Below are 27,437 nucleotides of genomic sequence, written 5' to 3' on the forward strand. Positions count from 1 at the left end.
TCCCCGCTCTGATTGGTTGCGAGCACCGACCACACCACCACCTTCTTTTCAGTGCGCTGATTGGGTAGAGCTGGCCGTACTTATCGGCGGGCTAGCTGAGGGCGTTCTAGCATCGAGCGCGCCCATTAGCTGTGTGAGTGGTACTCAGGAGTATGCTGCGTGGTGATTGGTCGGCGCAAGGTTCGTCGTCCCCGGTTGTACCGGGGCGCGGGCGGGTTAACGGCGACGAAGGCGCCCTGGGGTGAGTGACGGGGGGCAGCGGGGTGGGCCGGCCGGGGGCGGCAGCGGGAAGTTGAGCCCTCAGCCCTTTCCCCAACTGGGGGCTTGTCACCCCCCCCATCCCCTTGCTGCGCCCAGGGGCGCTGGGCGGGCTGGGCCTCCCCACCCCACCTGCTGGCCGTCGATAGCCGCGGCGGGGTGATCGCTTGGGCGGCGGTCGCACCTGCGGGCCCCGGTGACAGCCCGTGTGATCGGCGCTGTACAGACTCAGCGCAGCGATGCGCTGGCCCCGCCCCAGGGGCTCGCCGTAAGCGCTCGCTATGGGCGCTGGGCGCTAGCTGGGATGGGGCGGAATCGAGGAGGGGAGGGTGCGGCGTGTTTAGTGTTTCCGTCTAAGCCCCTGCTCTTGGAGCTAAGGACAGCCTGGAAACGTGAGCCGGAGGCAACCGGAAGGACGGCACATAAAAAGAATCCCAAAGGCGGTGTTTAAAGAACGTTGTGATTTTTAAGTCATTCTAATGATTTGGGCTCATTACTTTTAACTGGGGGGGCTCGCAGTCCTTGAGATGCTCCAGTGTTTCCTTGTATGGGTGAGAGCGCGCCCCTCTGCGGCTGAGCCAAGCATTTGGGAAGCTCTAGTCGGCCTTTTAAAGGGTGGCGGCTTAGGCAAGGAATCGCGGGCTCCGTTTGTTTACATTCTGGTTTTTAGGCCTGTGTCGTAGGTACTAGGGAAGGGAACAGATTATAATCATAGAATCTCAAGGGGTCATCTAGTTCAGCCCCCTACTCAAAGCAGGACCAATCTCCAATTTTTGCCCCAGTTCCCTAAATGGCCCCCTCCAGGATTGAACTCACAACCCTGGGTTTAGCAGGCCAATGCTCAAACCACTGAGCTATCCCTCCCCCCAAATACACCCTAAATACAGTCGCTGAAGAACAATAGGAACTACATATGCATGAGGGTGCTGAATTCTGAGAACGGGACAAAATTGCAAGGTATTATCAGAGCCAATTTACAGTCATGGGTACATATTTTGCTGTATCTGCCTAGGTACTATAATACTTACACACTTTTATGGGGGGGGGAGTGAGACACAAACTTAAGTGACTTTCTTATAATTTTTACACAGCATGTTATTGGCAGCTGTATCATAGAAGTACTCATGTCTTCTGGTTCTTTGGCTTGTCTACCAACTGGATTATACTGCCATAGTATATAGTGTAAGCACCAGTCACTATAGTAATGGATATTGAGAAATTAGTGTGACTAGTATGAGTGAAAGTGGGGCAGGTAAGAAGGCCTCCCCAAGAGCTATTTTTTTTATTACCAGTGAAGATATTTCTCTCAACAAGTGGTGTCTGTCTTCATTTCAGTTATGAATGGGGCTGCTCCACAGAAGGATAACATCTCATAAATGGAATCAAAGTAAGCTGCAAGGTTAGGAAAGAATTGTGCAGTGCATGCTCTTAGAAAACTTCCCAAATGAAGTCTGTGAGACCTGAGACCATGGAGACATTGCCTGAACTCTATGACGTCTTCCAAGGAGAGGTATGTGTTGTCGTTGCTTAGGGTCACAAAAAAGTATTGGAGACATGAATAGTGCAGGATATTGAGAAAGAATATAGAGCCTTTCATTTTTAAATCACCAGTTCAGAACCAGCCCTAATTACTGGCAACAAAGCTAAGTGACCTGTGTGAAATGAGCTGCTATTGTGTATTGTGGTTCATAGAGAACAAGTGTCTACGTCACAAAACTACTGCCACCACAGCTGCCTCAGACTGACCCCTTGCTGGCGTTCCTGGTATAGAGACTAAGGCAGGGATGGGCAAACTTTGTGGCCTAAGGGCCACATCTGGCTATGGAAATTGTATGGTGGGCCATGAATACTCATGAAATTGCGGGTTGGGGTGTGGGAGGGTGTGAGGGCTCCGGCTGGGGGTGTGGGCTCTGGGGTGGGGCAGAAATGGGGAGTTCAGGGTGTGGGAGGGAGCTGCGGGCTGGGGCAGAGGGTTGGGGTGCGGGGGGGGTAGGGCTCAGGCTGGGGGTGCGAGCTCTGGGGTGGAGCTGGGGGTGAGGGGTTAAGGATGCAGGAGGGTGCTCCGGGCTGGGATGGAGGGGTTCAGAGAGTGAGAGGCGGACAGGAGCGCAGGCTCCAGGTGGTGCTTACCTCAAGCAACTCCCGGAAGCAGCAGCATGCTCTCTCTCTGGCTCCTATACGGAGGCGCGGCCAGGTGGCTCTGTGCACTGCCCGGTCCGCAGGCACCACCCCTGCAGCTCCCATTGGCTGTGGTTCCTGGCCACTGGGAGCTGTGGAGGTATCGCTTGGGGCGGGGACAGAGTGCGGAACCCCCTTGCTGCCCCTACACGTAGGAGCCAGAGGGGGGACATGCCGCTGCTTCTGGGAGCTGTGTGGAGCCACGGCACATGTGGAGCAGGGCAAGCCCCCAACCCCACTCCCCGGCTAGAGCACCGGAGCGGGGCGAGCCCTGGACCCTGCTCCCTAGCGGGAGCTCAAGAGCCAGATTAAAACATCTGAAGGGCCGGATGTGGCCCCTGGGCTGTAGTTTGCCCACTCCTGGACTAAGGAGTACATAGGCTATATAGAGAGAGAACTCCCCTCTCCCCCACTAGGTTAGAGTTCAGATTTCAGAGTAACAGCCGTGTTAGTCTGTATTCGCAAAAAGAAAAGGAGTACTTGTGGCACCTTAGAGACTAACCAATTTATTTGAGCATGAGCTTACATTGACAGGGATGAGAAGAGGACTTCAGTCTCTTGAGCTGCTGCCTTTTACCAGCATTCTCAGATTAAAGAAAAATATTTAACACACTTTTTTGCAAATATTTTAACTAATGTTTTGAGAACAGGTTGAGACTCTTATTGCAGGTGTTATTTCATTAGATGTCTTTAAAATAAAACTGATGGGTGAGCCACATTGCTAATGCAAACACCTCCAGTCTGAAGAGTAATAACTCTCTTTAAGAGGATTAGCTAAGAATGTGTATTCATAAACATGCTAGTCCTCTTGTAGGATGAGAAAAGCTGTCTTCAGAGAATTCATGCTGATTATTTCTCTCAGCCAAGTCTAATTTTTCGACTCAAGTGTGAGGGATCTGAAAATCTTATTGCTTTAATTTTTGTGGAGCTTGGGGATAAAGCTTTCCATCCTGCCTCATGCTGTGAAGTACAAGAGACTTTAGCTTTTAAAAGTTGGAAACTGTCTTGAATTTAATAGCTGCTATCAAGAATATTTGTTGTTCAATTTGGCACAACTCAAAGTCCTGAATTGCAATACCTCGGGCTCACTCCACATATTGGTGCCTGAACTTAAGGGCACTGAACATTTTAATGTTAGCTTTCCATTCTTCTAATTAAAAGGGAAGTGAGATCCTGTCTGCCTTGTTATAATCAAAAAAGCCCTGGGTACTATTTTCCCCCCATAAGAATAGTAAGAAGAGGACAAAGGCTAGAATTATAGGTGTCAGGGGACAGAGAATGAGTTAAAGAGCCTCTCAAGTCTAGATTGGTTCAACTCCAACATCAGGCCCTGATTCCATAATAAAGCTCTGCATGGGTGGATCCATGCCGTGACTAATTAACTTCAGTGAAGTTCTCTGCGGGCTCAGGTGTCTATTTACATAGAGTTTATTACATAATTGGGGCCATAGTCAGCAGTGAGCAAAAGTCATTACCATCAGATGTTTGTTTGTAATAACTATGTGAAATTAGTTGGTAGGTCTCAGTGCAGGTACTAGTGGACAAGTATCCATTTCAAAACCACCACTGCCACAATTGACACTGACTGGCCTTCTTTTGGGTAGTCTTATTAGAGAGGCCTAGGATAGAATAGAGCATGGAGGGATGGGTTAATTCCCCTTAATCATAGAATCTCAGGGTTGGAAGGGACCTCAGGAGGTCATCTAGTTCAACCCCCTGCTCAAAGCAGGACCAATCCCCAATTTTTGCCCCAGATCCCTAAATGGCCCCCTCAAGGATTGAGCTTACAACCCTGGGTTTAACAGGCCAATGCTCAAACCACTGAGCTATCCCTCCCCAAATGGTAGGGTGAGTCCCTTCAGAGGCACACTAGTTTGAAGATTTAGGGAAGTTTTTGTTGCCTGTCCACTGTCTGTTCCATAGATGAGCATAAGACTGTTTCCAAGGCCTGTCAGTCTGGCCTGTCAGCACTAAATTTACTCAAATGGTAAAATAGGGGAAAATAGAAGTTAAAAATATTGGCTCCTGCTGCTGAATATAGCAAATAGATTCTCTTTGAAAAATGTCATTTTTCAAGATCTGTCTGTAATCTTGCAGGCAGAAAATAATGATCCTGTGCTTTTGTGTGTATCTGATGCAACAATATGTGTTGTTATGTAGCTCCCCAGTTCAAAAGAAGATAACCTGAAGGAGACTCATAGAAAGCAAATTAGAAACAGCTGAAACCAAATAAGTGCATGTAACGAGAGTGGGTTGCAGGGAAGGAGAAAATGAGACAGAAAATGGGTGTAATGTACAAGATTCTCTTTCAGTCAATGGATATATTGATTTTCTTCACAGGTTGCTGCTGTAACAGAATATGGGGCATTTATAAAAATTCCAGGCTGCAGGAAACAAGGTTTGTTTCTTAGACTAGATTTTCAGACTTAGTTCCATGCTGGTTTGCTTAATACAGTCCTCCCCTTGCAGAAGGACTTGGCATCTTTTAGAAAATGCTGCAAAATGAGTCTGTTGCTCACCCCTTCCCAGTTGATTAAATCCTCCCGGTATGGGGTTTGGTTTCTTATGGAGATCTTTATGTCCCCATTTATGCTACACAAGAGCTCCAGATACAGTGATGGGGCTATATAAATGCTTGCATTAATACTGAATATATTCTCATTTACAGAAAAAAATGTTAAATGAAAAAGTGCATTTCTAGGTGATGATAGAATATGTTGGAGTGGCATTATAAGGCACTAGACTGGAGTGCAGTAATTCCCTACATATTCAGGGCCTGGGATGCTTAATTTCTGCTATGAAATGGAATTCATAGATGGAAGGAAAAATCATAATGGTAAATCATTGACTGCCTCACAGTCCAGGCTTTCCTGATTATTTTTCATGTTCCTATCAGTTGTGTGAAAGACTTGCACTAACAGGTGAATCTGAGTATACAAGGGAAATAGTGAAACTGTACAGGGAATGCTGTCAAATGCACGAGGTAAACCAAACTGAAAAAGTATTAAATATCTTTTTCTCCGGTCTCTGCGTTGCAGTGGCACTAGGGGTGTTACTTGTGACAAAAATAAGTGGCAAGTTTTCCAATGCAACTGTGACACTAAAAAAACCCAACAAACAAAACCTGGGGTTTCCTTTGAAATGTGATAATACCCTGAAAAATGCCACTATGGGTTCAATAGTTAATCTTGCTTGGACAGTCCCACACCAAATGTTTAGTTTGTGCAAGTTAAAAGGATGATTCTTTTCTCCCTGCTAGTTCTGCAATGCCAAGCCAGAGTCTTCAAGTCAAGTTATGTTTTCTGCCTCTGGTGTTGCCAGCTAAAAATTGTGCTGCTAATGCCCAAAATAGAACAGCATCTTGTTTGTCGTCCCTCAGCTCTGCTAGGTCCACAGGATTGGCAGGAATTAAAACTTGTTTGTGCCTCTTAAATTAGCACCTTCGCTGTCTGATAGGATGCTCTTTCTTTCAGTTGCTTTTCTTACTAACTGCACTCTAAGATCTAGAATATGCAGCCTCCCATCTTCCCCTTCCCACGAGAGTGATTTGTATTCCGAAGTAATTAGCATTGGGTTTAATGCAGTAGGTACCTAATCCTGCAGCCTTTATGGATGTCTACATTCCATTGAAGTCAGGGAGACTTTTGGCCCAATCTCTCAGTAAGTTCCATATGGCTGCAAGATTCCCATCTGCACAGAGCTTGTTGCTGCACCAGAACCTTAATTTTGCAAGCACCTATGCACAAAGACTTGCAGGATCAAACTCTTCGGGGGAAATTACACTAACTCTATGAGATTGGAATGATATAAGCATTTTTTTAGCTGTCAGGTTCTAATTTTGCAAGAGCTGCCCCATTGTGAGTTTGGAGCAGATTTTGGTGGGTTTAGCTGGCTGCATTTGGCTTATAAATGGTTTTGAAAAACCAATAAACCTCATAAATCTTTATTCTGCGTGAAGTAGTGGTTGAGTAACCCAGATATTTAATTTCACCTAAGGATGCTCCAGACCTTGATGCTCTTATTTTCTAGAGGATAAAATGTTATGTTCAACCAAAAACAATTTTATTTATTTCCCCTAAAACCACCTCTAGGCCTTGTCCATAAAACCCACATGTCAGCCTGTCGGGTCGACAAACCCTCGGAAATGGTAGATGTTGGAGACAAAGTGTGGGTGAAGCTTATTGGAAGAGAGGTAAAATTGCTTATGGTGTCTTAAGCACTGTGTAAACTAAGAAAAAATTTGCAACGACAGCAAGCTAATGATTTTCATGTTAACAGAAGCGTAGTGTTTGTCTAGTGCATGATGCTGTTTGTTGTGAACACAAACTAATCATGTTCCTCATCACATGAGCATTTAAGAACCAACCTTTTGTCTGATTTGCATGGGCTTCACAGATCACATGGCATCCTTCACAAAAGTAGGAGTTCATCCTTGATCAAATGTCATCTTGCCTCCCCCCTGCACCATTGTTCAGACTACTGTTTACTGGTTGGCATGTCACCCTGTAGGTAGCTACATGACTCCTCTATGGTGTTTGTATATCATGTGAAGTACTTTAAGATTTATTGGAAAGTAAGGTGCTATATAGTTGTAAACTGCTCACGATTGGAAAGGTCTCTTAACCCATTCTTAGCAGAAGCTGAGAATTCTCTTAATTCTATTTGAGGGAATGAACTTTCTTTGAAAGGACACTGCTACAGTGTTCATTCTGTTTTTAAAGATGACTTGCAAAATAAAAAACAATAGGGCTTGTGCCCTCTTCTGCTTCTTTGTGGTGTCTAAAGAAGGTCTGATGGGAAGTGTGTGCAGGGTGGATAAATGTTGTTTTTTAAAATAAAATTATCTGTTAAAGCACCCAAAAGAACACATGGACTTTGCAAATAAATAAATGAAAAATAACTCCCAAGTTTTGGCCTGACTGCAAATTGCATCAGAGCGGCGCTTCACTGTAACCTGCCCATTTCATTATTTCACACTATGATGGGGTTTACCCCACATCATTAGCAAGAATGTTTAAAAGGCTGTGTACTCTAGAAAGATGTCAAGCAACACTCAACCTGTGAAACTCTCCAAGATAATATGGAGAGCAAGAGCTGATTAGGATTCAGAAAAGAGCCTTTTATACGGATAATTAGAACATTCCCATTTACCGAAAAGGACAAAAATGTGTAAATGATTTCAAGGCGTAAACCAACCACTAACCTGGCTCGGATCAGGAAGAAACTTCCCTTGTGGCCAGGTTATTCCATAATTGTCCATTTTGGAGTTTCTTGTACACACCCTCCCTTCCGCAAAGTATTTGCTACTGGCCACTATTAAATACCAGATACTGGCTAGATGAGTCTATGTTCTGATCTGTTGGGGTAATTTTTATGATCTTATTTCTGAGACCATTATTTTTAAGTAATATACTCTGGTCCATTAACTAGAACATTGAAGTGTAAATGAAACTAAAATATACTTGTCAAAATTAAAACATTTTGTGATGTATCCTTGACTTTAGAGCATTCACTTCTTTACTAGTTGGCAGTTTCACTCAGTCTTTGTGGGTTTTCCTATAACCGGATTCTGTTATGACTTGCTTTTTTTCCCTCCGTGTCCGTCTCTTACAGATGAAAGATGACAAGTTGAAGCTGTCTCTTTCCATGAAGGTCGTTAACCAAGGAACAGGAAAGGACCTTGATCCAAACAATGTTGCCCTTGAGTAGGTAAATCTGCTCTGTTGGGTGTAATAAATCAGCCTGGCGACTATTGCTTCCTTTGTTCCCTGCCCTCCTATTACAGTGACTGACCTGGTCCTCCTGCCAGGAAGGAGGCGGCAGCTCCCTCCTGAGCCCATCAATGCCGCTCTGAAGCAAATGGAGGGGTCTCTAAAGAACAATCTAAGATGTTCCCTCTGCAGCACTGTTGGCAAAGGACTACATTTGAATACCAAATTTCAGCATGCTAACAAAACGTGCTGTACATAATGACCTGTCCATGGCAATCTTTCTTCCTGTGCTGAGGGTGTATTTATTTCCTGTGAGCTTACAGCCCTACAAACACTTACCATCCCAGGCACAAAATCTCCTTGTCTGCACTTCCTTGTGATGACATTTTATTACTCCGTCAAAAATAATTATTTTATCCCAGGCATATGTTTGTGTACATTATATATACGTGTATGTATATATTAGTGTGAAGTAGGGCAGCTGCGTGTTAGCCAAAGTATAAGGCTATACTATAAAGTATAAAGCTATGAGTGTTTGCCTGTATTCTGTGAAACTGACTCTGAAATGAGTCCTCTTATACCAAGAAACAAATAGGGAGCAAGCGTAATATGCTGTCTGTGGCTTCCTCCACCAAGTAGTCAACTGCATTCTGCAGAGTAGTCGCTTTTATTTAGATGCCTAGCTATGGATTTAAAAGCTTAACTTCAGGCAGCCATGTTTGAAAACTTTTGTTTGAGCTTCCAAGCAAATGCATGGGGTTAGAGGTGATGCAGATTGGAAGAGAAAAATAGTTCTTTTCTTTCCACAGTCAGGATGAGCGGAAGAAACGTTCATTCAGAGACTACACTAGTCAGAAGATTACCCTGGAAGCTGTCTTGAACACTGTCTGCAAAAAATGTGGTTGCAAAGGTACGTTTGTGCTGTTTCCATTCTTGTTCTATTGTTCTAGTTTTTTGTCTTGACCTTCATTACGGAGGTATCAGTAGTGACTCTGCAATTATGGCTGTGTTGATATATTCAGTTAAAGCATGCTACCCATTTCTCGCTGTAAAGATTGAATTTAGGTCTCCAAACTTAACACACTTAACTCTTCAGAGGACAACTGAAATTTCTGTCATTTCTGACTATTGCAGGGGAAACATTTAGAAATGCTCATTCTTAAAGATTTGATTCTCATAGCCATGCTCTTTTGAACTTCATCTAGCTAAAGAACCAGTCACTACAGTTTCCATACTTTTCTGTCTCACACACATTGCATTTCACAGCAAGGATACTGTTCTAATTTTACACTTCAACAGAAACTATTATTTCCTTAATTCATCCTAACTACTTGCTATTTCAAGAAAAGCCAATGGAACTACTTAGTTCCATCAGCTACTAGGAACTGAATGCATGTTTGTGAGCAGTTCTGTTAGAATCGCTATCCAAACGCTCAGTTTTAATGTGTGTGAGATAAGTAAGTTTGGAAGGATTAGATTTTTTTGATTGGTAAACGTTGATTTCACCACACACAGACCAGCACAAAAGATTTCCATCTATGATAATGAAACTTATAGTCAAAGAAATTAAAATGAAATGCATGAAAATGAGTTTAAGCCTTCCAAGGGAAAGTGGGGACAAAAAACCTAACTGGCTTCAAGACTGAGTTTGATAAGTTTATGGAGGGGGTGGTAGGATGGGACTGCCCACGATGGCACATTGCCTGTTGGTGACTGCCAGTAACAAAAATCCCCAACAGCTGAAGACAGGACACTAGATGGGGAGGGCTCCAAGTTACTACAAAGAATTCTTTTCAGGTGTCTGCTTGGTGTGTCTTGCCCACATGCTCAGGGTCTAACTGACCAACATATCTGGGGTCGTGAAGGAATTTTCCCTCGGGTCAGATTGGCAGAGACTCTGTAGGTTTTACCCCATACTGCAGAGGAAGGTGGAAGGGTCACTTGCATGTTTAAACTAGTGTAAATGGTGAATTCTCTGTAAATTGAAGTCTTTAAACCATGATTTGAGGATTTCAGTAACTCAGCCAGAGGTTAGGTGTCTGTTACAGGAGTGGGTGGGTAAGGTTCTGTGGCCTGCAATGTGCAGGAGGTCAGACTAGATGATTATGATGGTTCCTTCTGTCCTTAAAGTCTGAGTCTGAGATACTTTGCATATTTTGACGTGAAGTTCACAGTTTGTGTTCAACAGTTAATAAAGCTTTGCCTTTTTGAATCTCAACATCTACTATTAAATAAATCTGCAAAATTATGAGGTTTCAGAACTGTGAAAATTGATAATCTTTATTTTTATGCATTTTTCCTATTTTTAGCTGTCAAAATTATATAAAAAAAAATATTGAATTCTGAGAAGCCTAGATATGAGGGTTGTTTGGAAGTGAATCTTGGCTTAACTGGTTTCAGAGTAACAGCCGTGTTAGTCTGTATTTGCAAAAAGAAAAGGAGTACTTGTGGCACCTTAGAGACTAACCAATTTATTTGAGCATAAGCTTCCACAGTATGCATCCAATGAAGTGAACTGTAGCTCACGAAAGCTTATGCACTTTCCACAGTATGCATCCGATGAAGTGAGCCGTAGCTCACAAAAGCTTATGCTCAAATAAATTGGTTAGTCTCTAAGGTGCCACAAGTACTCCTTTTCTTTTTGGCTTAACTGGGGGTTTCCTTAACGCATAGTGATTTTGTTGATGGGTCATATGAGCAACCTTAGTCCTAATTAAGCATTTTGCCTGCGAAATTTGTACCATGCTCTATTTGTTCTTATATATTACATGGTTATTGGCTAATAGTTATGGTGGACTTTTAAACTGTGTTAAAAAAGCTTAATAAGTGCACATTTAAAAGCAGTTTCTGCTGATGCTAAATATAGTTACCTGTCCAGTATGGACTGCACACAACCATCTTGAAAATGAGGCTGAAAACCATTTTCTAAAGTAGATTCCTAACTATGATAATGGTTTTAAAGCATTATTTTTAAAATGGCTTTGTCTGGTCCAAATTGACTAGGCAAGATGTGTTGGCAGGAACTATTTTTAGAGTTCAGCCATTGGTGTGTACAGGGTAGATCCAAAATGAGGCTAATTTCCAAAACTAAGCAGTTGTTTCTGTATGGCTTGCCAGAATTTGATGTGTTTTTTTTTAATTCGACTGATAATATCTTTGTTTTTTAAGTATTTTTATTTTTGTCCATTTTAATTTTCAGTTGTGAGAAATTATGGGGGCATCAGACAGTTAAGTTATTTAATGGTAGTATTCAGAGTAACAGCCATGTTAGTCTGTATTCGCAAAAAGAAAAGGAGTACTTGTGGCACCTTAGAGACTAACCAATTTATTTGAGCATAAGCTTTCGTGAGCATCCGATGAAGTGAGCTGTAGCTCACGAAAGCTTATGCTCAAATAAATTGGTTAGTCTCTAAGGTGCCACAAATACTCCTTTTCTTTTTAATGGCAGTAGACTTTGAGATTCAAAAAGGGACAGCTTCATTAACCTTTGAACACAATTTGTCAACATCGCCTGTCAAAATATAGAATCATAGAATATCAGGGTTGGAAGGGACCTTAGGAGGTCATCTAGTCCAATCCCCTGCTCAAAGCAGGACCAATCCCCAACTAAATCAAGGATACAAAATATCCTTAAATCAAACTGAGTTCTCATGCAGCATTTTTCTTAGTTTTCCTATCTTTGTTTTATTATTATCAATGGAAATATTTTTTTCATTGGTTTGTGTGTGTACAGTAAAATTGACACCAATTTTAAAAAATTGAATCCTTATAAGCCTTGGGGATGTCTTAAGATGCTGGCTGGAAAGACATTCCCATTCTTGTGAAGAGCTTCCCTGACATGGGCTTATTCCCTCTGCCATATGTCCCTTCTACTGTTGAAGCCCCTGCTCAGATAAGTCTCTCCCATAGTTCTTTCTTCAGACACCAGGGCACTGGGTGTTCAGACACCAGGGCACTGGGTTTGTCTGATTAATCCCTCTTAAGTGACCTGTGTTCTATTCAGTACCCTGGGTTGGTTAATCAGTGCAGATTAAACCAGTTGAACATTAAAGGAAAGGAGATTGTCACTGCTGCATCTAATAAAAAAAGCAGTGATTTAAATGTCTGAAATACAATAAAAACAAATGAGAAACCACCATCTTTAGTCTTACAAGGCAAATCAGGACTGCCCTCTGGTCCCAGTTTCCAAGTATTTAAGTACTGAATTTTATTTTTATAATTATATAATATGTGGTCGAAGGTAGATAAATTAGTTCCAGGTTAAGCAGGTCCCATTTCCCTAGGTAAAATAACAGGGACTATTCCAGAACACTTAGGAAGGTTCTAGAACTAATTAAGGCAGGCAGGCTAATTAGGACACCTGTAGCCAATTGGGAAGCTGCTAGAATTAATTAAGGCTAATCAGGACACCTGGTTTAAAAAGGCTCTCATTCCAGTTAGTGAGGTGCGTGTAAGGAGCTGCGAGTGAGAGGATGTGCTGCTGGAGGACTGAGGAGTACAAGCATTAACAGACATCAGGAGGAAGGTCCTGTGGTGTGGACAAAGAAGGTGTTGGGAGGAGGCCATGGGGAAGAAGTCCAGGGAATTGTAGCAGTTGTGCAGCTGTTCCAGGAGGCACTCTAGACAGCTGCAGTCCACAGGGCCCTGGGCTGGAACCCGGGGTAGGGGGTGGGCCCGGGTTCCCCCAAAACCTCCCAACTCCTGACCCAATACAGGAGGTTCCACCAGAGGGGAAGGTCTCTGATTTGTTCCCTGACCCACATGGTGGATCAGTAGAAACTGTGGGGATTGTTCTTCCTCTTTTTTTTTTTTTTTTTTTTTTTTTTTTTTTCCCCATGCTGCCACCGATGAGGTTATCTGAGTGAATGGCAGATTTGAGCCACAAAAGTGGCCAAACTGAGGGCTACTGTGAATCTCTGAGGCGAGCAAAATCTGCCAATAAGCGCAGGACCCACCAAGGTAGAGGAGGAACTTTGTCACATATGTTATATATATATAACATAAACACACGCAAAACGGGCTACAATTAACTGTAAATTAACCAAACCATATTTTAAAAATAATTCTGAAACGTATTCAGTATTTCTCTCTTTTGGCCCAGTTATCTCAGTGCTCATCCATCTCTGTGAAGCACTGTTATCCCCATTTTACAAATGAGGAAACAGAGATGGAGAGGTGAAACAAGGTCATACAGCAAACCAGTGGCAGAGCCAGGAACAGAATGCAGGACTTTAGTCCTATTTTAGTGTCCTGTACACTGAGTCAACTGTCTGAAAATCTGCTTTTTCATGGGGCCAAAGTTCTCTCGTTCCTGGCTCCTGCTGGGATGTTTAGAGTTATACAATAAGGTGGCAACCTCAAATGAGAGACAACGACCACTGAATGGAGTTTGAAATAGTGATGGATTTTTAATAGTATGGTGACAGTATCTTCCATCTGTCCCTTTGTAGAGAATGCAGCGTGGACACACTAACATAAATTCAAATTGATGAGCAAAACAAAAACAAACGTATGTAGTGGTTCCTTTCATTATCTTTCGTGTTGGTCAGTTTCAAAGGGCTCCAACTGTGAAGAGCAAGTTCATTTATTATTAAGGCTCCGTGTCTGTCATGGAGGTCGCGGAAGTCATGGATTCCGTGAGTCCTGCAACCTCCATGACTTCTGCAGGGGCCAGTGTGGCTGACCCCAGTGCCACCCAAACAGCTGGCTCCGGGGCCGGCCGCTCTGGCTGCCACCAGAACAGCCACACCAGCTGCTGCTGGAGCAGCCCTATGTACAGCCACGCCAGCCGGAGTAGCCCCGGCCCCGGGAGGCTGGCCAGAGCAGCAGCAGGCCCCTCACGCCTCGCCAGTGCGTCTCCCCCCACAAGATTTAATCACAGGTATTTTTAGTAAAAGTCATGGACAGGTCACAGGCCATGAATTTTTGTTTATTGCCCGTGACCTGTCTGTGACTTTTACTAAAAATACCCATGACTAAATTGTAGCCTTAATTATTATTTGTATTATAATAGCACCTAGAGACCCCTACTGAGATCAGCACCCCATTGTACTAGAGCTAGAAACTGTCCCTGCCCTGGAGAGCTTTGCCTAAACAAAGACTGGGGGGAGGAACAAAAGCACAGTGGAAGGAAGTGTCTTACATTAACTCTCACAGCAGATAGAGGGGAGCAGCCCAATGCTCACTTGGTATTACGCAGGCATTCTATCACTTCTAAGGAGATTTTATTTTAACATTAACAGACGGAAGTAATCACTATAGAAATAGGTTTCAGAGTTTCTGCACAGTCTCTACGTAAAAGAATAAATGGACACAAATCGGATGTCAAGAATTATAGCATTCATAAACCAGTCGGAGAACACTTCAATCTCTCTGGTCATTCGATTTCTGACCTAAAAGTGGCAATTCTTCAACAAAAAGACTTCAAAAACAGACTCCAACGAGAGACTGCTGAATTGGAATTAATTTGCAGATTGGATACAATTAACTTAGGCTTGAATGACTTGAATAGAGACTGGGAGTGGTTGAGTCATTACACAAAGTAAAACTATTTCCCCTTGTTTATCCATTTCCCACCCCCCCACCCCATTCCTCAGACATTCTTGTTAACTGCTGGAAATGGCCCACCTTGATTATCACTATAAAGGGTTTTCTCTCTCTCTTCCCCCCCCCCCCCATTTTTTCATGTTCTGTGTGTATATAAATCTCCTCACTGTATTTTCCACTGAATGCATCTGATGAAGTGAGCTGTAGCTCACGAAAGCTTATGCTCAAATAAATTGGTTAGTCTCTAAGGTGCCACTATAGAAATAGGCTCCAAGTAGAATCTTCATTAGGCTCCTCAAAAGAAATAGCCCAAAAAGGGGGATTTATTTTGCTCTTTTCTGTTTCAAACATTTTGCAGGTCATTTTGCCAAAGAGTGTTTCATGCAGCCTGGGGGAACCAAGTATAGTCTGATACCGGAGGAGGAGGAGACAGCAGAATATGAAGGTGATAAAAAATCCAGCCACACTGAGAATTCTTCAAAGAAAAGAAAAAAGGTACAGGTTGTAGCCTTGTTGATGTTAGACCACAGAAAAATGGACCAGTTTACAAGCAGGCAGCTCATTGGTTTGAGAATGGGATAGACTTTGGTTTTGAACAGTTTGTGTAGTGAAATAGACAATTTATGCAAGTTTTTTCTAGCTGTCTTTAGACTTATTCATTTTTAATAAATTTAGCTTGGATATTTGAGGTGCTTGTTACCATAGTGGGGGGAGGGATAGCTCAGTGGTTTGAGCATTGGCCTGCTAAACCCAGGGTTGTAGTTAAATCCTTGAGGGGGCCGTTTAGGGATCTGGGGCAAAAATTGGGGATTGGCCCTGCTTTGAGCAGGGGAATTGAACTAGACGACCTCCTGAGGTCCCTTTCAACTCTGATATTCTATGATTCTATGATAGTATACTGTAGTCTTGCAGTCTCATCGGTTTCCATGTAGTCCACTTGTCCGTTCTTTCATTCTCTTCTCCAGAAAAACGAATGATAGAACTGAGCTACCATCTAGTGAAGTAACTCTAATTCTAGTTTATCTCTAGGCTTTCAGTGTCAAATGGAGCTCTTCACCTCATCTGTTTATACACAGTAGCATGGGAGTGGAAGCCAGCCATGGGTCCTTCATGTCTGGAATGGCTTGATAGTTCTACCCCGCCTTGTCACAGTTCAGGGCACCCCCTTGTGGTCTATCATGGGCACCCACTCTAGACTGCAGGCTCTTTAGCCATCTCTCCTGGGCAGAGACATGTGGATTTTTTCCTGACTGGGGTTTTTCCAGGCTGCACAGTTCCCTACCTATACTGCAAGCTCCTCAGCAAGTCAGATTGCCTGAGCATTAAATAAAACCAATAAGGTTTAATGAGGTTTGTTGTTTTTGCAAAACCATTAAAAAAAACTCCTTAAAAAATAAAAGGACCTACTTGCATGCTAATAAGCTTACCAGAAAACACCCCAATCCCATATTAATTAAACATATTAATGAATATGTTGAACAACACAAGTCCCGGTACAGATCTTTGGGGAACCCAGCTGTTTGCCTCTCTCCATTGTGAATTGATTTGTACCTTGAATGACTTGACGCTATCAAAGTGTTCCTACTGCATGCAATGGTACCTGAATCTCTTCCATGGTACAATTGAGGTGGAATATTGTAATTGGGTAGATTTACTTTTTCTTGTCAAAAAAGCCCCGGAGAACTTAATCGTGGCAATACAAGTGGGGCTCTATCAAACCTGTTCTATAAACCTCTGAAATGTAATAGAGAATGAGTTCATTCCTGCAGGGTTTTGGACTAGCCTATGGAATTCTACAGTAGTGTTTATAATTAAATTCTGTAGGATGTTTCCAAAGATGTGGTGGTGATTTACTATTCAGTTCTTTAGGACTTTTGTGTAGGAGTTGTGCTCTAAGTGTAGGACATAGATCTTTACATCAGAGGTCACCAAGAGGTCATCCTGTTTAGATTGCTGACATTCAAATGCCATCTTGGATTCAGGTATACTTATTTGCGGAGAAAAACCGGGAATCTGTACTTTTACATTGCTCTCTTGGATCACAGAAGGTGGTCAGTCTGATAAATTTAAATTATATTAATTCTTTAGCTAGGGAATTCTTTAGTTGGGAATGAGACCTACAGCTTGGAGGCATCAGTAGTCTGTGGGTCTACTTACCCACTCTATCTGAGGGAATTGTTGAAAGTAAAGAAAGTGCACAGCGGTGTTAGTCATGTCTACCCAAAAGGCAGACTGTTATCAACTAGTATTAGATGGGATTCTCTCACACGCACAGCGCCCCTAGGCACCCTGACTGCCCATGGACTTTGCAGGACTAAAGCTAATGAAATATTAATGAGAAGACTGCATGGAGGGCCAGCTAACTTCTAAGTGATGATTCACGCTGATCAGCACAAATGCCAGCTTTTGTTCAGGAAACGGTAGTCTGTACCAGACTGTGTATTCACATAGAACCCAACTAACTTTGTCACATTGTTGATATAACTTCTCAGTAGTCCAATGGCTAGGGCCCTAGCCTAAGACCTGGGTTCAAGTCTCTGCTCTGCAACAGACTTCTTGTGTGACTTTGAGCAAGTCACTTAGCCTCCCTGTCCATCAGTTTCCCCTCATATGTTACTACACTAAAGATTGTGAGGTTCTCCGGTATTATGGTAATGGGGGCCAGATAAATACCTTAGATTATGTAAAAGTTCTGTGAAAGCTGCCTCAAATTTTGTTACTGAAACAAACTCTTTAACTTTTTGGGTCACAGGAGAACAAAAAACTCCCATGGGCATAGTGCATACCTAGTCTCGGCTGGGCATGTGTAGGAGGGAAATATACTGAGCAAAAATTTCCCTTCTGATTTTTTTCCCCCACACATCCCCCATCCATAAGAGGTCAGCTATTCCCAGGTATAAGACTAAAATCTCCTTCAGTTTATTTAATTCCACTTAAGCATCTAATTTTCTGCTCAAATGCTGTGCTTTCTGTAGCTAAGCTACATCTTTCTTCACATAAGGTCCTAAACTGGACACTGTGTGTCAAGTGGTCTGACTAATGCATATAAAGTGACAGCACAATCTCCTTGGATTTACATAATCCCAAACAGAGCTGGTTTTGAGAGGTGACTTTCAAAAAGAACTAGAACAATATTTCAGAAGTATTTTTCCAGTCTGTTCCTTCATGTATAGCTTGTCTCAGAAAAATTCTATTAGAATTGGAAAAGATGCAGAGAAGGGCAAGTAAAACGATTAGGGGAATGGAACAGCTTTCGCATGAGGAGAGATTACAAAAATTGGGACTCATCATCTTAGAAAAGAGATGATTAAGGGGAGGAGAGGGGTATGAGAAATCTATAAAACTATGAATGGTGTGGAGAAAATGAAGTGTTATTTACCCCTTCATGTAACACATGAAGTAGTGGTCACCCAATGAAATTAATAGGCGTCAGGTTTAAAACAAACATAAGGAAGTGCTACTTCACACACTGCACAGACAACCTTTAGAACATGTGTTGTCTCTCTGAGCACCTTTAAATCTGGAGTGTGTTTACAAGAAAAATTAAAAAGTTTTTTCTATCTTCCAGTCCTGCAAACTCAGCTGAGAATCAGAAGTCAGCTAATGCATCATCACCATCAATAAAGATTCTATAGACCAAATTCTGCCCTAATTTACATCTGAGCAGCCCCATTGCCTCCAGAGAGGTTTCACTGATTTAGCTGAGAGCTGAATTTGATCCTATAGTTGCAGCTAAGTTATTTCTGTTGCCACTTATATGAGCCAGAACAACATCCAGCTGTGTGGGATGGTACAAGGTTAATAGGAACATAATCTTCAGAGTTATGAGTAAAGAAGGCAGAGACACTTGAATAGGGTGTTGGGTGCAGTATAAGAACCTAAATACAATTCAAAGATGCTATTTTTACAGAGCTGCTTCTCCACAAAGGAACCACATCGTAATTATGGAAGAGACTATTGTCTCTCCATAACTTGAGAGAGAGAGAGAGAGAGCGTGCACCATTGAAAGTAGTTGTAATTATAGGAGACAGTGATACTCTTTGCTACAGTCTCTCCTATATGTTCTGTAGGATGAAAAAAATTCCTTTAATTTCCAGTCAGAATGAAGCCCACTACAGCCTCCAGCATTGTAACCTGTATTTTGCCACCATTGCGTCTTTCCAGCATGCCCAAAATATTTAAATCCTGTTGTAGGTCAAATAAACTATATAAATAAACAGGCCCCGTAGTGTGGATTACTAAAAATACAGGCTGGTTGGTTGTCATGCCAAACAATGCTAAAATCACAACTTTACAGGAAAAAAAGGCAAAAGTCACTTGTTTTGGCGCACACTGCCCTCTAGCTAGGTATTTGTGGTCCCATCACTGTCCTATGTGAATAGTTGTATAGTATTTCAAAGCACTTACTTTAAACCATTTACAAACCATGTCATTCTCCCATATTCAACTTCGTTGGATTTACATCGAATCACATTTGTGTGGTGTTAATAATCTGGGAAGAGGCTATAGGATCTTCTCTTCTAAGGGAAGAAATAGCCCTGGCAATGTGAGGTAGCCTTCCTCTCCAGCTAGGAAAGTTTCACTCCTTAGAAATTCGACATTGGTGAGGCCTCATCTGGAGTACGGTGTCCAGTTTTGGGCCCCACGCTACAAGAAGGATGTGGAAAAATTGGAGAGAGTCCAGCGGAGGGCAACAAAAATGATTAGGGGTCTGGCACACTGACTTATGAGGAGAGGCTGAGGGAACTGGGATTGTTTAGTCTGTGGAAGAGAAGAATGAGGGGGAATTTGATAGCTGCTTTCAACTACCTGAGAGATGGTTCCAAAGAGGATGGTTCTAGATTATTCTCAGTGGTAGAAGATGACAGGACAAGGATTAATGGTATCAAGTTGCAGTGGGGGAGGTTTAGGTTGGATATTAGGAAAAACTTTTTCAGTAGGAGGGTGGTGAAACACTGGAATGCGTTACCTAGGGAGGTGGTAGAATCTCCTTCCTTAGGAGTTTTTAAGGTCAGGCTTGACAAAGCCCTGGCTGGGATGATTTAATTGGGGATCGGTCCTGCTTTGAGCAGGAGGTTGGACTAGATGACCTCCTGAGGTTCCTTCCAACCCTGATATTCTATGATTCTATACCAGTTGGCTTGACTGTTTATTTCTATTTCCTCACCAAGTGACTGCACAGCACTAACAGCTGTGACAGGGCAGGAGTGATTTACAGCAAGGCTGTTCCAGCAAAACTCCCCATGAGCCCTGGGATGGGCTCGAGGTTACTGGAGAACATCTTCCCTAAGATAATAAGGAGTGCTGTCAGCTTCGGTGACACTTGGCTTCTCCCGTTACACTCCCCTCTAGGGAGGAATGTAAATCATTCTTTATATGACAGAAACAATGAAAAGGTTATGGTTAGGGCTCCCATTACTTTGCTGCCTCATCTTCCTCTGTCCTTCCGCTCCTTGAAGCATGTTCACAGCCAGACCCTGAGCCTTGTTAACAGTCTGTCAACCTGTTGAACTAAAAAAGTAAAATAAAATAAGTCTTTTTGTCAGATGTACTGAGATCCCTTGTTCATCTCTTCTCATGACAAGCAAGCATGAATAGCCCAGGACTTCTCCAGCCAGCAGGCCTGTGCCCAGGTGATTCGCATTACGGACGCTGTGCAGTGGTCTTTCCTTCACCTGGAGGAGGGAAGTGGACTCTGCCCTCCTCCACCCCACTGCTTTGTGACTGTTTTCCTGAGCAACAAGGGCTAGCTTCATCCCCACAACCCCCCATATTTCCTTTCATACCAGCCCTCTCATGCTTTAACCACTGGACAGTTAACTTGTTTTAACCCCGTTATTGATTGAATGCTTGTTAATAGAGGATGCATGCTCAGAAATGTTGTGTTCTCTGTGCACTGCTTACACTGTCAGTTAATAGAGCATTACAGTGGCTGGATGACTTCAGTGTAAATGAGATACACATAGCAAGGGGTGACAACGAACAAAGGGGGCTGGGGGGAGAAGGGAGTTAGGGCAGGGACAAGTTACAGTTGGGAAAAATCCTGATACAGTACACTCATTGTTAGAGCATATCGTGTTAGTGCCCGGGGGAAGGAAGGTCAGAAGACCCTCTCAGAAATAGGCACAGTGAAGAGTGAGCTCGTGATTACCAGTGCAACAGTCCCACAGCAAGTAAATGACACTCAAATATCTGACTATGGCACAGTGTAAACCTTATATTGGCTTCATTTCCTGTGATCTGGGAGTGATGGAGTTTGTGTAGTTGATCTTGAAGTTGTTCTTAACCCTTTTCAGTTGGCACAAATATTTTTTCCAGGCAATGGTTTAATTTCACCAGCCTGGTTTGTATGCATGGCACCCCTTCTGCCCAGGAAACCTCCGTTCCCCTCCCCACCCCCTTTTCAACCTTGAACTGTATGAAAAATGCAAAACAGCCCCTAGTGCATGATGATCCATTCCTGAGAGTTTTGTGGGTAAGAGTACTGAACTCTGGCTTGGGTTCTATTCCCAGCCCTGCCACTGGCATGCTGGATGACCTACAGCAAGTCACTTCCTCTCTGCCTCAGTTTCCCCATCTGTAAACAATGGGAATAAAATGATGCTAACCTCATTTTGTAAAGTGCATTGAGATCTGCTGATGGAAAACCATGTAGAAGAGCTAGGAATTGTTATTAAAGGCCAGCATCGTCTATAGTGAGCACAAAGCTGGGAGCCAAATTGATAGAGCCCTGTGCAGATACAGATTTATACCCATGGATGCAAATCTGTATCCACGGAACCCCAGGGCTCTCCCAGGAACTGCAGCAGTGAAAAAGGAAGAATGTGGGGCCGCCTCTCCCAGGGGCTCCCTCTCCTGCAGCGTAGCTGTACTTTCCCCGGCCCTGCCCTGGTCCCTTCCATGCAACTGTCTGCGTCTATTGTCTGGGGGCGTGCGCGCCACTAGAACACAAGTTGACAGTGAACCTGGTGCCCGCCCCAATGGGCGGAACTGGGGTCGGTACAACCACGCCAGAGGAGCTGCCGGCACGGGGCACTGGCTCCTGGGAGAGGCGGCCCCACGCCCTGCTCCTTTCACTGCTGCAGTTCCTAGGAGAGCCCTGCAGTTCCGCGGGTACCAATTTATATCTACAGATATCCACATCTGAGAGTATAAATTTGTATCAGTGCAGGGCTCTACAAATTGATGTTGGTAAAGCACATCAGGATTGCAAAGTATTATTAAAGCCAGTTAGTGGTGCTGGTTGGCCTAGAATGTGGGATGTGGTCCCACATTGTGCTCTAGCCTCACAAGAGCAGATGGACGGGACAGGCAGCATCACATTCTTAAGGAAAAACTGGTCATCTGGGTTTTTCACTAACCACCTCCTAGAATACACAGGTGCAATGTCGCACTCGTTTGGAAATTTTGTTTAAAAATGCTCTAATTCTGTAGACGTGTTGGGTACGCAAAAGCAGGTTGATTGAACTGGGGAAAGCTCAACACTCCAAGACATCCGGGCATTTGCTCACGCTGCCCCAAAAGGGGGTCAAGACAGATGGCCCCTTCTGAACTTACCATTTCCCTGTTTAATCTCACCCACTGGTAGCAATACCTTTCAGAGCTATTGTAAGAAAGACAGAGTATAAAGAAAACCTTTGTTAAGCAACTATTTAACTCATTACCCCTACCACATTTCTTAGCCCTGGTCTGGGGGGGGTGATTGACTTAAGTTACACAACTTCAGCTACATGAATAATGTAGCTGAAGTTGACGTACTTAGATCGACTTACCGTGGTGTCTTCGCCGCGGTGAATCGACTGCTGCCGCTCCCCCATCGACTCTGCCTGCGCCTCTTGCAGCGCTGGAGTAAAGGAGTCAACGAGAGAGCGCTCAGGGATTGATTTATCGCTTCTAAACTAGACGCGATCAACCCCCCGCTGGATCGATCGCTGCCTGCCGATCTGGCGGGTAGTGTAGAGTTCTTTTAATTTCAATTGCTTAACTAAACAAAAATGATTTGAAAGTAGATTTATAGAATTTATTAAATATCCTTAATTAACACTAGCAACTAATCATATACGATAGAAGGCAAAAATGATATTGGACTATGATTTGGTTACATAAATTAGAACATTGGTTGATACAGCTGTTTAGGTTTTCAGAATCAAAGTACACCGAATAGAGAATAACACTTATACTCAATTACTGGCTTGGAAAGTGACTTTGTTTAGATTTTTGACTCAGTCCCTCATCCTCACTTGCCAATTAGTTACGGATTTTGATGATGCTAACACAACAGAAGAAGCACAAACCAAGGCTAGATCACAAGACAATTTGGTCAATTATTTACATTCCAGTTCATCAAGGTCTCCTTCCTAATATGTAGTAGTCAGCCCTTGTTGCCCACTTCCCAGTGAATGATTGTCTCAGGATCAGATAAACACTCCTAACTACCTAAAATAAACTCCTACATTATGATAGACTGAGACCAGTATAAAAATTTTGAAGGCTTGGTCTCACTTTATATCTACATACACCTAGAACTTGAAAAGCAGTATGAAACCATTAACTAGGGTAAACACATGTACAGTTCTACAGTTCACAGTACATGTAGTTAACAGTAACGTCTTCAGTTTTAAATCTACTTTACCACAATCTTAATTGGAACCTGTTCCAAAATAAAGACATACACACTAACTCTGTCAGTCTATAGAGCACATACACAAGCATGTATGCTTCCTCACTCATTAGGTACTTTGTTTCAAGTGGTGGTCAGTGAGTGATTTGGTTAGTCACCCAAGAGAAAGTTTGTATTACTTCTCACCAGATCTTTACTCAGCCACCAGCCTTTAGCTCAGTTATTATTCATAGCAGGAGTTAACGCTGCAAACATAGGTGGAGTGAAGGACAGACAGGATTATAGTCTCTTTCCGATGAACTAGCAGGCAACCTGAATTGCTGGAAAATAAGAGACAGTTAAAGGTGCCTATCCAAGATAGGTACTTTACTTGGAGTCACCAGGAGGCCTCCCAGGTGGCCGGCCTAGGACCTCAGTCATCTTTCTAGGCATCTTTGGCTTTTGGGCAGCAATGTGCTGAAGAAAACAGGCTGTTTTATCCTATCCCATGTGGTCCAACCTGGTTCCTTTTCTTGGAGGTGCTGATGTGGACCATTCAGATGGTGACTCCTATTCTTTGATGCTTTTTAAACTTGTTCTAACAGTCCATTCATTATACAATACAAAGTGACTTCAAGAACTGTTGTCTCCAGCAGTATAAACTGGAACAGCTGTATAAACCTTCCATTTTTGTTCTCCTTGTTTTAACAACAATAGTAGGACCTTAGTATGTCTGGCTGAGCTGAGTCCATGTGTTATTAAACAAAGTAACATTTCTGATTTATTCCCTTCTGTGATCAAGTGTCCTTATAAACGCACTATTTGGCTTCAGTTGCTTTTATTTACTACCTATTTCAACAGAGGTATATTTTGCTAATGTTATGGCATAGGCATGCTTGATTGTAAATATTAGCCTTACTACTTCACTTTATTACTAAATTAAATCAATATGAATGTACTCCCTTGCCCTCCCTAACAGGATTCCCCATGAGATAAACCTGTCATTAAAGTTTCTTCATCCAATTAAACATAAGAATTGCCTTACTGGATCATACCAGCTGTCTGTTCAGTTCAGTGTCCTCTGTCTGACTGCTTCAGGGGAAGAAATCCTGCTCTGCTAGTTATGGGGTAACCTGTGCTTAGTAGTCAGTGATTGTTTTATGTCTGAAAACATGAGAGTTTAGATCCTTTTTCTAGCTCTCTTTAAGAATATTAATTATAGCAACACTGGCTATTCTTGTTCTCCATGTCAATTTCCAATCCTTTTTTGAATCCTGCCAAGTTCTTGGCTTCAGAGGTCTGGCTTTAGAAATGGGAGGGTAGGTTATCCTAAGTTGCTTCATGCCTAATAAAGTGTGTGTTGGACGGGTCCACTGAAATGAGGTTTTGCTTTGAGTAGCTATGAGTGAGAGTTAGGATTGCACCTTTGGTGAGGTTGTGTGTTTGTCCCTGCCTTTCATAGAAAGGCATTGTGGCTCTGTAGCATACTTAAGTGGCCGCCATCATCAGTAGAAAGGTAGGAAACATATACTGTGGATGACTTTTATAAGCAAACTCCTAGCAGATTAATTGGCAAGAATTGAGAAGAGCGTCAAAATTGGATGCAGGAGCTGGAGGCAGGTGAATCAGGAGGAAATATTAAGAGCTAGGCAAGTTGGCTAGAACAGCACAGCAGTAAGTCACATTCAAGATGTTATCATCACAGCCATAAAGGCAAGAGACTATTTCTTTTCAAATGATGCTTCCATTCGGCATACACTAATGGGGCACCATTCTGTATCAGCTCCATTGTTGCTTGCTCCGAACTATGCCCCTTTGTACTACTTTCAGCAATTCTGATCGATGCCCCTCTTTCTATTTTTGTACCCTTCATATTCCTCTAGGCTCCATGTACCCTCACTCACCAGTGCTCTAATCCAGGAGTTCTCAATCCTTTTCTTTCCGCCCGTCCCCTGTGGGCTCCCATCCCCCCCCCCCAAATGCTGTAAAAACTCCATGACCCACCTGTGCCATAGCAACTGGTTTTCTGAATATAAAAGGCAGAGCCGATGTTAGGGGGTAGCAAGCAGAGCAGTTGCCTGTGGCCCCACGCCACAGGGGCCGGCAAAGCTCAGTTGCTCAGATGCTGTGGCTCCAGTGAGTCTAATGTTGGCCCTGCTTGGCAGACCTCCTGAAACCTGTTCACAGCCCACTGCAGGCCACAGAACCCTTTCTGAGAACTGCTGCTGTAGGGAACAGTCCCCAAGGGTTCCCTGCCGAGCTTAAGGATTCAGTTACTTTCACATTTTTGAGTGCGGGGGAGGGGAGATACAGAAACTGGTTTTAGACCAGCTAGTTTAGAAACCCACTTTATGAATAAACAAGGGCCTGATCTTGCCAACTACTACCCAAGTGAGTCATCTGTATTTGAATAGTCTCTGACTTCAGTGGGACTAGGCACGTGAGTAGGGATTACTTACACGAGTAACAGTTTGAAGGATTGAGGTTTATGCTTTATCAAACAGCCCCCATTATGGTAACCCTAGCCTCAGTTTGCTGATATGGTTTGACATGTCAGAATTATTTAACTGCTGCGTAGCTCGACCAGCAGCCCATCCTGTTCTTCCCAGCAGGAGGCGATATGTTAAGAAATGACTTGACATTCTCGTTCTGAAAAGCAGCTCGCTGCCTTAACCAGTGAGCAGAGGTGAGCACTTTGCAACCGGTGTGGCTTTGTCTCCTTCTTGCCAACAGGAAAAGAAGAAGAAAAAGAAACACAAGAGCAAGAAGTCATCAGAGTCCGACAATTCAGACAGCTCCGACTTGGACAGTGATGGGGCTCAGCCAGCCAGCAAGAGGGCCAAACGTTCGGAGAAAGCTAGTAAGCCTCAGAAAAAGAAGAAGAAAAAGAAGCACAAGAAAAAGCACAAAGAATGAGAAGAAGAGGAGCTAGAAAGGGGCACTGGTGTTGTCATCTCCCTGCCTGCCTGTTCTAGCCTTCTAGAGTAAACTATCCGGAGAGAGTAGAGTTAAATCACTACACGCTTCTTTCAGGGATGAAGAGCTTCCTTCTTAAAGCAGCATTCAGTCACTGATGTTAAAGGTGTCGACTATGAAATTAATTATCCACTATAAAGTTACACAGGCTGCCATTCTCCTGCTGAGAGGCCAATGGTTCTGCCTGCCAAAATAGATTAATTATACCCATTCATCAGTGACTCTCCCATCCTGTAAAGCTTCACGTTCCTCTGAGTGAGCTGCCAGGGCTGCAGTGAGTTCCTTTGAAACGGCAAGGAGTGTGCAGGACAGCAGCAGCGTATCCAGTGCCTGTCAAAGGGTGACAGCTGTGCCACTCGGGTTTGGTCCCTGCAAAACATTAGAGGGAGCCACTCACACACCCTGTCAGCTGATTGTCTAGTCATGGGCACTGCCTCCCTGCTAATTGTTACAGTTATCACCCCTCCGCATCTCAGTCCTGCTCTATGCACTGTTTTTGTATCCATGTTACTATGTGGCTGGGGGTGTGATTTTTGTTTGCCGTAGAGTTATACTGGGGTAGCTCCTAGTGTGAACTCCATTATGCCCTTATCATAGGCGCTGACTGCATGGGTGCTCTGGGGCTGGGGCAGCCAGGGGGAAAAAATAATAGTGGGTGCTGAGCATCCACCAGCAGTCCCACAGATCAGCTCCTTCCCCTCCCTCCCAGCGCCTCCCGGCCGCCGCGATCGGTTGTTGAGTGGTGTGTAGGAGGTGCTAGGGGTGAGGGGGTGGAACGGGGCAGGAAGAGGCAGGGTGCGGTGAGGACAGAGTGGGGGTCCAGCACTCCTGGGGAAATCACAAAGTTGGTGCCTCTGGTCCTTATACTGATACAGCTTAATCCCCTGCCATGCAGGAATGGCTGTACCAGTATAAGGCGTCTTTATAGGAAAGTACATCCACAGTAGGGGGATTGTATTGCTTTAACTACACTGGGATAATAAAAGCAGAAAAACTTTTGTGTGTAGACAACCCCTCAATCTTGTCCATTCTGTCTGCTAGCAGTGGCAGAGGGTTGGCAACAAATCAGCTAAATTATGTTATGGAGACACTCAAGGTGAACATTAGCTTTGTCAGTATTGCTAGCTGTGTAAATTATGAAAAATAAACCTCTGAAATGCTAAATTACA

The 27,437-nt window shown here is 43.5% G+C and overlaps 1 protein-coding gene across 2 annotated transcripts; it reads left to right on the forward strand.

The window, feature by feature from the left end:
• The first annotated feature begins 163 nt into the window (after nucleotides 1–163).
• Nucleotides 164–27,437, forward strand: ZCCHC17 (zinc finger CCHC-type containing 17). 2 transcript variants are annotated; one of them, XM_077837940.1, is made up of 8 exons: nucleotides 164–241; nucleotides 1,594–1,768; nucleotides 4,777–4,834; nucleotides 6,528–6,628; nucleotides 8,050–8,141; nucleotides 8,957–9,057; nucleotides 15,052–15,188; nucleotides 26,026–27,437. In XM_077837940.1, exons 2-8 carry the CDS (start codon nucleotides 1,703–1,705, stop codon nucleotides 26,206–26,208), a joined length of 738 nt encoding a protein of 245 aa, XP_077694066.1. In that variant the 5' UTR covers nucleotides 164–241; nucleotides 1,594–1,702; the 3' UTR covers nucleotides 26,209–27,437. The 2 variants fall into 2 exon arrangements, with proteins under 2 accessions (XP_077694066.1, XP_077694067.1); XM_077837941.1 differs by lacking the exon at nucleotides 164–241 and adding an exon at nucleotides 971–1,215.

The sequence above is a fragment of the Eretmochelys imbricata genome, chromosome 19 (genome assembly GCF_965152235.1).
Source record: "Eretmochelys imbricata isolate rEreImb1 chromosome 19, rEreImb1.hap1, whole genome shotgun sequence".
NCBI lineage: Eukaryota > Metazoa > Chordata > Testudines > Cheloniidae > Eretmochelys > Eretmochelys imbricata.

Coding starts and splice junctions, on each gene's coding strand:
- ZCCHC17 (XM_077837940.1), top strand. CDS start 1,703: ATGAAGTCTGTGAGACCTGAGACCATGGAGACATTGCCTGAACTCTAT. Junction 1,769..4,776: donor ATGACGTCTTCCAAGGAGAG/GTATGTGTTGTC, acceptor TTTTCTTCACAG/GTTGCTGCTGTAACAGAATA. Junction 9,058..15,051: donor CAAAAAATGTGGTTGCAAAG/GTACGTTTGTGC, acceptor AACATTTTGCAG/GTCATTTTGCCAAAGAGTGT.